Source organism: Melanostigma gelatinosum (assembly GCF_949748355.1).
Source record: "Melanostigma gelatinosum genome assembly, chromosome: 21".
In the NCBI taxonomy this organism is placed as follows: domain Eukaryota; kingdom Metazoa; phylum Chordata; class Actinopteri; order Perciformes; family Zoarcidae; genus Melanostigma; species Melanostigma gelatinosum.
In genome coordinates this window covers 2,496,004-2,508,959 of record NC_136654.1, presented here as the reverse complement: position 1 = coordinate 2,508,959, position 12,956 = coordinate 2,496,004, and the positions used below count along the sequence as shown (strand labels likewise).

General features: G+C 45.7%; 2 protein-coding genes across 2 annotated transcripts; one reads left to right on the top strand and one right to left on the bottom strand.

Annotated features, from left to right (window-relative positions):
• Positions 1-2,811: 2,811 nt before the first annotated feature.
• On the bottom strand, positions 2,812-5,010 carry mrpl27 (mitochondrial ribosomal protein L27). Its single transcript, XM_079293209.1, has 4 exons — positions 4,962-5,010; positions 4,476-4,604; positions 3,642-3,709; positions 2,812-3,535 (listed from the first exon to the last, which is right to left on the bottom strand). Exons 1-4 carry the CDS (start codon positions 4,999-5,001, stop codon positions 3,329-3,331), a joined length of 444 nt encoding a protein of 147 aa, XP_079149335.1. The 5' UTR covers positions 5,002-5,010; the 3' UTR covers positions 2,812-3,328.
• Positions 5,011-5,371: 361 nt separating this feature from the next.
• Positions 5,372-10,418, top strand: eme1 (essential meiotic structure-specific endonuclease 1). Its single transcript, XM_079293035.1, has 9 exons — positions 5,372-5,478; positions 5,969-6,637; positions 6,754-6,881; positions 7,058-7,153; positions 8,891-9,012; positions 9,192-9,327; positions 9,463-9,578; positions 9,666-9,855; positions 10,054-10,418. Exons 2-9 carry the CDS (start codon positions 5,995-5,997, stop codon positions 10,225-10,227), a joined length of 1,605 nt encoding a protein of 534 aa, XP_079149161.1. The 5' UTR covers positions 5,372-5,478; positions 5,969-5,994; the 3' UTR covers positions 10,228-10,418.
• The last annotated feature ends 2,538 nt before the right edge of the window (positions 10,419-12,956 follow it).

Here is a 12,956-nt window from a genome sequence, read left to right as displayed (position 1 = left end):
CTCACCACTCCACACTGGTTTCCTCAGCTTCAGTCTCCACAAATAAAGTCATGCTGCCGTTTGTTCATCGATGACGAAAACACTTCATCTTCTAAAACCCCACTAGAGTTTGCACAAGAGTCAGCTTTCTGGGGTGTTTCTGCTGGAACTCCACTGCCCTGCTCTCTCAGGTTACTAACTGGTGAGTCAGAAGACACGTTTGGTTTGAAAGCCGTCCATAATGTGCGTGGCGACAGCTGGAAGTCTCACATCTGTTTCACCACAGACTCCTGCGACGAGCATACAAGACCTATTGGAATTGATGAAGAAATTGCAAGCGTTGCCGAGCAATGCTGTAAGATTTCACATAATGATACGACTGATACAAAGAGCATCTTTTTGTTCCATCTTCCCTTGTTGGTATAAATACCTGTATTGCAAAACAGCCTTTTTGTTATAAATGTGTAGATTTCAAGCCAAACATGGAAAAACCCTGCGGACATCCTTCTGGTTGTTTTCTCAGATTTTTGACGGCCTTAGTTTTATTACGCAGCTGTTGTAAACTGATCTTTGTGTGTAAGAATCTGGGAGTCACCTTTAAAGTACACGTTTAGATGGATGAGATCAAAAATATTTCCTTTTGTCACATTCCATTCTGCCCTCCACCTCCGTATGACGAAACCCTTCGTCAATCCGTTGACATTCCAGCTGCAAATCGGCGCTCTCTGGATGTTCACCCATCAGTCCAACCCCAGGGTCACAACTCAGAGCTCAATGAAGACACGCACCACCCCGGTCAACAACCCGCGGCACGTCTACCTCCTACTGCCCGGCACAGAGCCGCAGGTTTCTGTCCGTCTCATCGCCCTGGAGTTCGTTTTGCCAAGTCACAGAATGATGAAGAGGGGCTGCGGTTGTTCGAGCCAAGAGGCTGACGACAGAAGAAAAGTTTCGGGAAGGGAATGCTTGTGCTTTGAGGCAGAGCTGTTGATGGATCACTGTGATTCTGCTTGGAGGTATTCTCATGACAACAACTCTGGCTGTACGCGCCCCAAGGCTGACAATGACACATCTCTGCATTGTCCATTCCCAGGCAGCTTTTACATCGTGCTTTTCAAAGAATGGTCAAATAGGAGAATGGACTTAAATGTTTGACAAATGTGATTCTTTAGAGACTGATATTTTAGTACGGAAGGTTTTTAATTCAACCTCTTTGAATTTAACAGATTTGACACCAATTCAATCCTGAATGTCCAGTGTTCTCATCAGGCTTTTACTCTTATAGGAGTCTAGAAACAACATTTAGACCATCACAGTGCTAATGCTGTGTACCAACACCCAGGATGACCAGGATTATTAATTCACTACTTGGCAGAATGTACGAAAAACATTAAAATCAGTAGGATTCATCATCTGGGAACCTTGAATATCTACCAAATTCATCTCATAGTTGTTGAGATATTAAACTTTAAAACAAACAAAACGTTATACCTGCTGGAGGCGCTAGAGGAAAAGCCAGGAGATCAATAGTCAGTAAGTTTCATCCTCTGAGGACCATGAATCTGTTGTGCAAAAGTTCATGCTAATCCATCTAACTTTGTGTCTGCTGACACCGGCCTGGACTGAGAACCAAGAATTGCAGATCTCGCACAATAGCCGGTGGCTACTCAGTAACTTTCATGAGTCATTTGGAAGAGGACGACAAACAAGCGGCGTAGCACATGTCCAATAATCCAATCGCTTACACTCTGGGTTTATGGAGATATCGCTCATTTTCATCTTCGTATGCCGTCCAATTAGACAGCGTTATCCTCCAACATCTCAGAAATAGAACGCCACGTCTGCAAACTCCTCACATCCATCACGACGTTCCAACTCCCATGTAGTGTACCAGGCGTTACCCGCACTCCCACAAGCCGCTGAGCTACAGCAGATCCTGTTTATCTTAATTCCTGTTGAAACTCTTTCACAGAAATGCTGAAAAGATATCTCGCTGGTAAGCTCGTACTATTCCCAACAAGTTCCAGACAGGGGCCGTTTAAATGAAGACCAAGGCCTGATAACGGTCTCCTTCTACCCGTCACTGAGTAACCCTAACCCTTTGAGGTATCCTTCTTAAAATGACTCATTTCTTCCTGTAACTTTATCCAATATATGAAGAAACAAACCAGCAATGTGGACCTAATACTGGTGACTCCAACGGAGCATAAAGTAATGTAGTATTGTACTACATCTTGCGGTCAGTTTTGGTATTGCAAATTTCCCAAACAAAATGTTCTCCATGCAACACATAAGATCAGCTACAAATCTGAATCACTCCAACATTAAATATCTGTGAATCAATATCCAACAATCTGTGATCTGTGTTAAATGATTGATATTTTAAACACTAATTGCTCAAAATGGGCTTTAACAAAGTATTGCGGTAATGTGCTTCGTTGCATTCGGTTGATAGTGGAATCTCCAAACAGCCCGGGCTTAGCCTTACAGACAAATCTCATCTCTGATCTAATGTCCTGTCAGTCATTTTAAATGTGTGCACAACTCTTCAGTCGTCAGTGTGTCCGAATTCATCTTCGGTTAAGAACGTGAGTAACATAATTGATTGGGTTCATGTGGACAGAGTGGTTTTTATGCCGGTTTGTGCTCCTCTGCCTATTTGTCTCGAGCGAGTCTCAACAACCGCGACTGGAGCTCCTCTCCTGAAAAGCTTGTTCACTTCAGCAGGCTCCGTCATTCTCTCTGCTCATCACTGAAGCAGAGAAACCGACAAATACTAATATATCACACGATAAATACCCCCGACACAAAAGCCAAGTCATTACATGCAAAGACTTTCACATATAAAACTTTAATACAGTTCAGTATCACAGCACAGCTCATTAGGTGGGTTGTCCTGAGTGAAGTGATCTCAGTGAACGGTCACTGTAACAAATGACACCGTAGTTATGCACCCATATCATGGACTACATAGGGATGATATTATGATCAAATACAGGCAATCCCCACGTTGACTCCAATTACACAAAATCTGTAAATGTTCACTGGAACATGTTTTTCTTCATACAGTTCATTCAGTTACGTTTTGTGAAAATAAACTGAAAAACAATAAATAAAAATCCATGCGTGACAGAGTTTAACTTCTGTTTGTAGGTGCCATAGAGTGTGTCACATATTTACGGAACTCAGACAGGAAGTCAGGGAGAGTGCGCAGGTGTCCACCGACCGCTCTCTGGCTGATGGGGCGCTCTTCACTTAGATCTCCAGAAATCAGCGAAAGTGTCAAAAACAATTCCTTCTCGATCGGGGTCCACCGCGAGAAACAACGACGTCCCAGTCCAGTCCAGTCTTAGACCATTTCCACCAGTTTAAACTTACCCTCCTGTTTGACTGGCAGGACGCTGATGAAGGTCTTGTAGAGCACGGCTCCTTTGGGCAGCTTGGTGATGACCCGGGTGGACTCGAGGCTGCGTGGTGGCGGGACGTAGACCTCCTTGGTGAACTTGACGTAGCCCTCCTCCAGAGCAAAGAGAGTCTTGTTGGTTCCCATGCCCACCTGCGGGACGGGGGACGGTGACCAGGAGGAGAGATGCGCGGTGACAATGTGTCCATTTCCACTACACCGGATCAACGTTTGAGTTTAAATAGAAAGTGTTGCTTACGTGCGCTCCTGGGTGATACCTCATCAGCCTCTGTGTTGCAAGGATGTTACCTGCATTGACATAATTACCTTGAGACCAGATGGAAAGAGAGGTTAGATAACTCCTGTTATTGTCCACATTATGTGAACACCTCTGTGTAATAGAATACAGTTCTACAGCAGCCCAAACTTCAGCCTCCAAAATAGTCGTTCGGTTCAAGGTAAAACTGGATGTCCAGTCAGGGCTAGTGGTAAATGTAGTCCATGGGAGCAATGCATTCCTCAGTGTGTGCTATATTGACAGAGACAGTTCTTCTGCACATGGAGCTGGAGTGCCTACATGTACCAGGGTGCATTGCCCAACCGCTACCAAGTCAAAACACGGTGTAGCCCAGTAGGCCTAAATAAATAAAACCATGGAGCGTGAACAGGCAACAACTCGATATTATTTTCCATATTGTCAATGGCTGCACACAACAGCTACACTCCTCTCATTTTTTAACCTTTCAAAATAAAAGCCCAATTCGAACTCACTCAGCATTTCGCATTGTTTCTGTTGTATTAGACTGCATTATTTGGGCAAGGTGGATTTCATATAAATATATTGTTTGGGTTTTTTCATGAGTTGTTTTTTTTCATTTGAGTTATTAAAAGTAAGAAAAACATACTAAATTTCTAGCCTTCTCCTTTAACAATATGTGATTAATTTCACCTAACGTTGCGCATAACTTTATCTATTTTACTGTGGTTTGAATAACAATAATAATCTGTGTAGTACCAGGCGCTCACGTGTAAATGAACTTGAGGCGGAATAGCTACAGCACTTAAGGGAAGTGGTTTAAAATGGTGTTATTACCATCTTGTTTCTTAAAGCCATATCTGCGGCCGGGGCTCTTTCCGCCGACGTTCTTGCTGCTGCCACCGGCCTTCTTTGACGCAAACCTCACAGAGTCCAGCAGAGAGGTCTGGCCAGGTACCAGCAGACCTGAAACCAGCAGCACGAACAAATTCACGTCAAGTCACATAATTACACACACAGTTACCACATCCCATAACGAAGAACCAACTTAAGTTAGTGTGTCACGAATAACCAAACGGCAGGAATTCCCTGCGTACGTCTGAAGTCGTTTGCTCATATGCATGAAGTGTCTGTGACATTCGGTGCTGATTTACACATTGAGCTAGCTCTGCTAGTTAGCTAAATTAGCATGTAACAGATTTAAAACGTTGCAAAAAGTTTACAGAAAGCACGGAGCTGCTGAGAATAAATATGCGCATTTCTCACGTTCGCACGAGCAACTTGTAAATATTGGGAGAACGTATAAAACCTAAATTTAGATACCTGCTCTGGACTTCAGCATCAAGGACGCCAGCGCCGCCATCTTGAACGATGTCACTGACGTCGTCTGCGTATTTGCGTCACATCCGTTTTATTTTTTTTGCTGCGTTCAAGATCCCCGACCGTATCAGCAGATTACAAATACTATTACTGTTTTATACTGTTTTAAATGCGTTGAAGTTTGTAGGATTCTGAGTTTATGACTTACAAAATACCATGTCACTATGCAAATTAAGTTAATGGCAGTTGAAGGCAAACATTACTTTTAGGTTTTTATAAACGAAACCAAAATGGTTCACTTACGAAATGAGTTTAACGTTAAGAGCACAGGCTAAAAGAGAAAAGACTGGTGAACGGAAGTTTAGTGTCGTTCCATAAACCTGAATGCAACATTACCCGGGAAATCAAATGGGCTCTTATGCAAAACAACTTTATGTGCAGACAGTGTGCTAAATCTAGTTAGTGCAAGTAGTACTAACTTCTTAAATAACGCGCATCTGCATGCGAGATTTCGTGTAAAGTGAGTATGAAAAGCAGAGTGAGCTTCCAGCTGACTTCGTCTCTTTCTGTTTTAACGTCGGCTGCTCAGTGTTGGTGAATGTTTTCGATGTGTGTAACGTTAAGTCAGTAGCATTGGGCTTGGCTCACCCTTGGTGCGCCTGTTTGTTTTTGAGGGAACATAAATGCTGCGCCAAACAAAGTTAAAAAAGTAACTTATTTTCTTATTGGCAAGTTCTGCCCAATGTTGCAAAGCTAGAAGTAATGTATCCATTTCACCTGAGCATGGATACATTATGGAAGCCAACGTTACTGCTCACTGACATCCTTTTTTCTCTGACACCAAAACACGGTTGTGGGCGTTAACAAGCATACTTCAAATTAAGATAAACAGTTTTTTTAAGATTTCTGAATGAAGCTTGGTTGGGTGTCTGTGTGTGGAAGAAAAGATACATCTGTCCCAAAGCTTGGTCCTTTCGATGTAATTAAATGTGTTCTTATCTCAAATACAGGAACCTGTGCTTGCACGTGAAGCACCATGGGCAGCTACAGTGACTCCACCAGTGACCTCGATGAGGAGTTGCCTGTGTTTGACTTCCTCCAGCCGGATCGAGGCAGAGCCTCCCGGAGCCACGCCGGGAAACCGGATTCGGAGTGCTCCGATGCAAAAGCCACGTCGAAGGGCAACGCGGGGGCGGCTGATGTGCTGATGATCAGCAGCGATTCTGATGACTGCGCGCCTTATGTCCCTTTGGCACAGAGACTCAAGCAGAGGCAAGGCAATGCGATTAGCACCTCCTCTGCCGTCGGTAATGGGGAAGATGCTGAGCGCTGCTCGCCATCCGATCTGGCCAGCGACCGGCTCCTCCCCCAGAACGGGTCTGCGGAGTCAGAGCGGCCGCTCGGCCTCCATCAGGTGAGAACAGTGAGCCGCGGGGTCTCATCTGGTGACAGCTCTCCTGCCAGGAGGAAACCCGCCAAGCGGACGGAGGAGAAGATCCAGGCCTCCCGGGAGGAGGCTCTGCGGAGGAGGCAGGCCAGGGAGGGACAGCAGAAGGGCAAGGAGGCACTCAAGGAGGAACAAGAGAGACAGAAAGCAGAGAGGAAAGCTCTGGCGGAGGCCGCCAAGGCCTTGAGGCCCGAGGAGTGCATCAAGCACATGGTGGTGGCCGTGGACCCAGGTCTCTAGGTTCATGTCATACTGCAAACAAAGCCCACGTGCTTGGAAGGCATTATTCAAGCTGTGTCCTGGGTTTGGTTCTTGGACGTGATTTTATTTTTTTGTTGGTGTCTGCAGCTCTCTTGCAGCTGGAAGGAGGCGGCACTCTGCTGGCGTCGGTGCAGGCTCTGGGCTGCAGCTGCGCCATAGAGAAACAACCCGTCCCACGCAGCGTCAGCTGGATGAGGAGAGCTCCCTGTGCCCAGGTGATAACACACACAAGTTATCTCCCGAACTGCTGCACTCCATTCAGGGTGATGCACAAATATATATATATATGTACTTGAGACAAATGGACAGTGGTTTCAGAGGCAGTTTTACGAGCGTCCATCCATTGTTTGGGACCGGTTGTCTCCCGTCTATTTCCCCTGCATGTCTCCAGCCAGACGACGGCGGCGGCGTGTGTGTGCCGGAGGACCACGTCGTGATGCAGATGACGGTTGACGACTTCGTCACCCTGATCCACGGCTACATTCAGGTTGGTGCTCGTCGCGTTCCGTCCACGGCACGAACGCGGCGACTGCCGCTTTATAAAATGAGACCCAGATTACGGCGAGCAGCAGGACGGAGACGTGAGAATATAAGCTGAGGTGAGAGCAGAACAGACGGAGGGATGTCAAAACAATATAGCAACAGAGTCATGAGTCTAATGACCATATGCAGAAGGTATTTAGCAATATTACATAGCTATAAACATATGTCCATAATATATATATTATAATAATTATTATTATAATGATGTATTTATACACATCATTCCTATATTACAACATATTAATACATATTACCGCTGAGTGCGGTTTGCTTGTTACAGTACGTAAAAAGCACCACTAAAGGAGAGAATGATCCACTAAAGGAGAGAATGATCCACTAAAGGAGAGAATGAACCACTAAAGGAGAGAATGATTCACTAAAGGAGAGAATGATCCACTAAAGGAGAGAATGAACCACTAAAGGAGAGAATGAACCACTAAAGGAGAGAATGATCCACTAAAGGAGAGAATGGACCACTAAAGGAGAGAATGAACCACTAAAGGAGAGAATGAACCACTAAAGGAGAGAATGAACCACTAAAGGAGAGAATGATCCACTAAAGGAGAGAATGGACCACTAAAGGATAGAATGAACCACTAAAGGAGAGAATGGACCACTAAAGGAGAGAATGGACCACTAAAGGAGAGAATGAACCACTAAAGGAGAGAATGAACCACTAAAGGAGAGAATGATCCACTAAAGGAGAGAATGAACCACTAAAGGAGAGAATGAACCACTAAAGGAGAGAATGAACCACTAAAGGAGAGAATGAACCACTAAAGGAGAGAATGATCCACTAAAGGAGAGAATGAACCACTAAAGGAGAGAATGATCCACTAAAGGAGAGAATGAACCACTAAAGGAGAGAATGAACCACTAAAGGAGAGAATGATCCACTAAAGGAGAGAATGAACCACTAAAGGAGAGAATGATCCACTAAAGGAGAGAATGAACCACTAAAGGAGAGAATGAACCACTAAAGGAGAGAATGATCCACTAAAGGAGAGAATGATCCACTAAAGGAGAGAATGATCCACTAAAGGAGAGAATGAACCACTAAAGGAGAGAATGAACCACTAAAGGAGAGAATGATCCACTAAAGGAGAGAATGAACCACTAAAGGAGAGAATGAACCACTAAAGGAGAGAATGATCCACTAAAGGAGAGAATGAACCACTAAAGGAGAGAATGAACCACTAAAGGAGAGAATGATCGAGATGTGTTTTTTGTTAAAATAGAAATACCAAAAGCTTTCCTTGACAGAAGGCTGATGTTATACACCGTCATCACCGACTACGTTTACGTGCCCAAAATACTCTTGTTCCGAAGAAAGACAATACTACTTCTGAGTTGTTTACATGGCAAATGGGAATGAATTCCACGAATATTTCCGTTTGCACGCAGCCGCGGGTACTGTGGTTAACGTAAAACGCTAAATAAATCAAGTGAGAAGTAGAGTCATTTTCTATACACTCGGACTCATTTTGGAACCGGAGGAGTCGCCCCCTGATGGCCAGTAGAGAGAATGCAAGTTGAAGACACGAGTGTCCTAAAAAGTAACGTTGCTTTTGTTCGGGACTATTTTCAGTTTTGTGGATTAATCCACATTTGGTAAATGGCGAAGGGTGTTCTAGTGTTTATTTACAGCAGCGGGCGGTGCATGTGGGTGTGTCTCATGCAGGAAGAGGGGCGTGGCCAGTGTGGCTCTGGTCCCACTCTGACGTCCTGGGTGGAGGAGCAGCAGAGGCGTCACCCCGGTAAGGTCCTCAGCCTGGCGGTCATCGACCTGGAGAAATACTTCAGGTAGGGAAGGACAGCCTCGCTTTCAAATCATCGTTTGGTCGATCAAATAGGAGGAAATATTTACCCGGAGCCTCAGGTGACGTCTTCATAATTGGGGGGCGAGAAATATGCGTAAAGGACGGGAGGCGGGCCAAAGGGAACTGTCCGGTTGTTCACGGTTTGTTTTGGTCCGCCTGCAGATTCCAGAAGTCCCGGAGCCAGAAGAAGCGTTCTCGAGAGGCTGGCGAGGAGCGGGGGGGAGGGAAAGGGAGGACGAGGAAGAAGAACGGCGGAGATGAGGCGCAACCTGAGGTGTCGCGAGTCGAGGTGGAGGAGGTAGGTCGGCTCGTGGAGGAAGACGTCCATGAGCACGTTACATGATCTGAAACAGACTTTGTTAAATTCTTCACTGTGAAACTGATCCGATTCATTCATCACTCACTGATGATGCGTTCTCTGGCATCCCATCAGGCAGTGGTGCATCTCCAGCTTCACACCGGCGTCTCCGTCCGCTTCATGTCAACCTGGAAGGACTTCTCGGATCACATCACCATGACGACCAGAGCGGTGGCGGAAGCCCCCTTCAAGTGAGCGATCTCGCAGTTCCTCCTCTTTACGCCCCCCCCGCCCCCCCCCCAGTTTAAACGATGGTTTCCTCTGTGTGTGTTCCGCAGGCGAGAGCGGGAGAAGACGGGCTTCTCGTTCTACCTGGAGAGCGAGTGGGCGGGGGGGCAGCGGGTGGACAAAGCCGGGAAGGGACTCCTGCAGGTGTGGAAGAGACAGATCCAGCAGTTCAACAGAGTCAGTCCGGACATGGCCTCGGCCATCCTGGCAGCGTATCCCTCCCCACAGCTGCTCCAGAAGGTACACGCTCGCTGCTCACGCACTGCTCACAGCGGCCACGTTAACTACATTTCCACCCGGTGTGGGAGGATCCCCGGGGACGTGGAAAGGCCCAGGGGTAACCTTAACCCCGTGCCGTGGTGCACCAGGAAATGAAATGCAAACATTCAAGTTTCTTTTCTTTTTGTCGATATGAAATATTTGCCGGTCTTTCTGCAGGCTTACAATCTTTGCAAGACCGACCGCGAGAGGACGTCCCTGCTGTCTGACCTCGTGATCCGCAGAGGAGAAGGCGTCACCTCCACAACCCGACGCGTCGGTCCGGAGCTTTCCAAACGCCTCTTCCTCATGATGAACTCCTGCGATCCTCAGCAGACTCTGGACTCCCTCTGACCTTTTCAAAGAACATTTCTCTCAACTTTGGACTGTGGCAGTTTCTGTTAGAGCATTGGATTTTTAAACTGTGAAGTTAGAATTCTATTTTAGTTTTTACATCAAATCAAATGTTTCTTATGTATGTGTTAAAGGTTTATGAAAATTGCATTTTTGAATATCTCAATCATTAAAGGTTGCAAGATACAAGATTCTGAGCATGTCTGTTGAAGCCAATGTGGAAGTGTCTTAAAATGTGCATTCTCTCTAGTGTCCACCAGGGGGCGACTCCTCTGGTTGTATAGAAGTCTATAGAAAATGACTCTACTTCTCTCTTGATTTATTCCCTCAGTAAACATTGTGAACATGAGTTTATGGTCTCAATCTCTAGTTTCAAGTCTTCTTCAATACAGCACGATGTTCATTTAGTACATTATGGTCCATTTAGAGTCACAGACCATAAAGCAGGGGATGCTTTAGGGTGCATTCCACATAACATCCGTTCATCGGTTGCAAACAACAACAAGGCGACGGCTGTAATTCAAGATGGTGTCGTTGAAATCACCAAACTCGAGGCGCCATAACGACAGTCCACAAACCGATGGGTGACGTCATGATGACTACGTCCACTTGTATACAGTCTACGATGCGTAACGCAATGTTTTAGTGGTGCGGAGTGCCGTACCGGCCTACTTTCACCCCTCAATACTAACAATTTAGAGAAAAGTACATGACTTGCCATTTCAGTAATAATTTCAAAAAAGTTGGAAGCTATGTTCATGGTACTCGCAACAACAAAGGTTTAAATGTTATTACTCCAGTACCCAGGCCAGAATGACTGAGCCTGTTTCACAGTTTACTTGTGTGTGTGGGACACACACTCTGTGACCCCCTCTAATGCGGTTTAATTAAGCATTATGTGCAGTGTAATGCCACGGCCTTTGTGTATTTAAACTGCTGTCCAATTGAATTATATGGCTAACCTCTGAGGTTTCTGTCCTCAGCCTCTCTTGTGTATCCACTGCCTGTGTGTGTGTGTGTGTGTGTGTGTGTGTGTGTGTGTGTGTGTGTGTGTGTGGGTGTGCGTGCGTGTGTGTGTGTGTGTCGAGCCTGTTTGTGTTTTCATGGTGTGCAGTGGTAAAATGCCGCCGCAAATCTGCTCTACTTCGCTTCGCAATGCCCATGGCTCATTTCCACCGCATTAGCAAAAGTGGAACCTGACCAAGAAGTGATGAGCGGCGAAACGGGGAGAAAGGGACGATTGGGTAACGAGCTGTTAAATGGGCTTCAGAGATGAGCAACATGCCTCGCCCCAGGTGCTGCACACAGAGAGTCCACGATGACAGAGGGGGTGCAGAGAGAGGAAAGGGCTGCATTGAGCTGTGAAAACAAATTCAACATCTCAGGCTACCTCTGGAAAATACAGTGCTGAGCAATGACGAGTCTCTCATCACAGGCCCTCAGTACCACTCAACCAGCCTTTGGTGAGGGTTCTTCCCAGTTAACCCCTTAAGGTATTCCTTTATGCACAGCAAGGTAATAGTGTTGAAAGCAAACCCATGATTAGATGTATGTACACTTCAGATTGGATTGTGTTAAAAAGGAATTCCAGGACTTCCTTAAAGGGATGTTTTGTTTTTTCACCAAATGACCAAATAACAATCTTGTGTGTTTTAAAAACCGTGTTGCACCGTGCATTACACAAGGCAACACATTAAAAACCAACAATGAAAACACAAGTGCACTCCGTAGAGCACAGGTCTCAGGTCAGGTGTGTCTGCAATGACCGCTGCTGCATGTTTGATTGAATGAATACAAGATGTTGTCTCCAGAATGCTTTCATAAAACTGCAGCAACGAGAGGCCGTTGAGCATGCAGTCTGGAACGAGAACATAAAAGTGCAGGCTAATAGCTCAAGCAGCAGGTGAGGTTACCCATGGACAGACAGACAGAGGCACACGCACATGATCGAATGCATAATCTCCTGGCGGAGATGATAAAAGCAAACGGCAAAACAATCAAATGACATGAAAGCTGCACGAATAAAACTACCCTTCACTAAAAAGCAGAACGACAAATTATGCAAGGAGCGGGTAAACGTAACATGTAGCAGCTCAAGGGCCGGCAGCAGCGCTAACGTTAGCGTGAACAGCTTTAAATGGGCCACCAGAAAGAAGTACGGCTCCAAATTGAACGCTAATGTTGCTCCATGTCTCCTGGAAATGCAGACGGGAAATTAGATTGCGAAAAACGGAAGTCATTTCAACTTTGCCAGGTCATAAATGTGTCGAATGCGTGCGATTAATGCGTTTGTTATGGAGTTCCGCCTCCAAGTAGCCATAAAAAATAACATAAAAACATTAATGCCGCTTTAAACGGGACCAGAATACAAAGCTGGTGAAAAATCGAGTGTACGAACCGGATTTGGATACAATAAAATATGATTGAACCAGGCTTATTTTATTCAAAAGCCTGGGGGCACGGATTCATAAACCTGTGTCTTAAACTTCGGCAAATGAAACCACAACTGTCTGCATGACGAGATGCCACACGGGTGAGTGAGGTCATGTGGGTTTTTTTCCATCTTCGATGCTCCTCACACTCTCCACACTGACTTTCAGAAGCACTGCTGCAGAGGATTCTGTACTGTGACATCAACGTCGTATGGCTACCGAGTGTCAATAATTGGTGCTGCCATCGTTGGCCCAGCAGCTATTGTTACTCATGCTTCAGGAGCTTTTAGTCCAGGT

Coding starts and splice junctions, on each gene's coding strand:
- mrpl27 (XM_079293209.1), bottom strand. CDS start 5,001: ATGGCGGCGCTGGCGTCCTTGATGCTGAAGTCCAGAGCAG. Junction 4,605..4,961: donor GATGCTGAAGTCCAGAGCAG/GTATCTAAATTT, acceptor TGCTGGTTTCAG/GTCTGCTGGTACCTGGCCAG. Junction 3,710..4,475: donor TGGCTTTAAGAAACAAGATG/GTAATAACACCA, acceptor TCTGGTCTCAAG/GTAATTATGTCAATGCAGGT.
- eme1 (XM_079293035.1), top strand. CDS start 5,995: ATGGGCAGCTACAGTGACTCCACCAGTGACCTCGATGAGGAGTTGCCT. Junction 9,579..9,665: donor GTGGCGGAAGCCCCCTTCAA/GTGAGCGATCTC, acceptor TGTGTTCCGCAG/GCGAGAGCGGGAGAAGACGG. Junction 9,856..10,053: donor CCCCACAGCTGCTCCAGAAG/GTACACGCTCGC, acceptor GTCTTTCTGCAG/GCTTACAATCTTTGCAAGAC.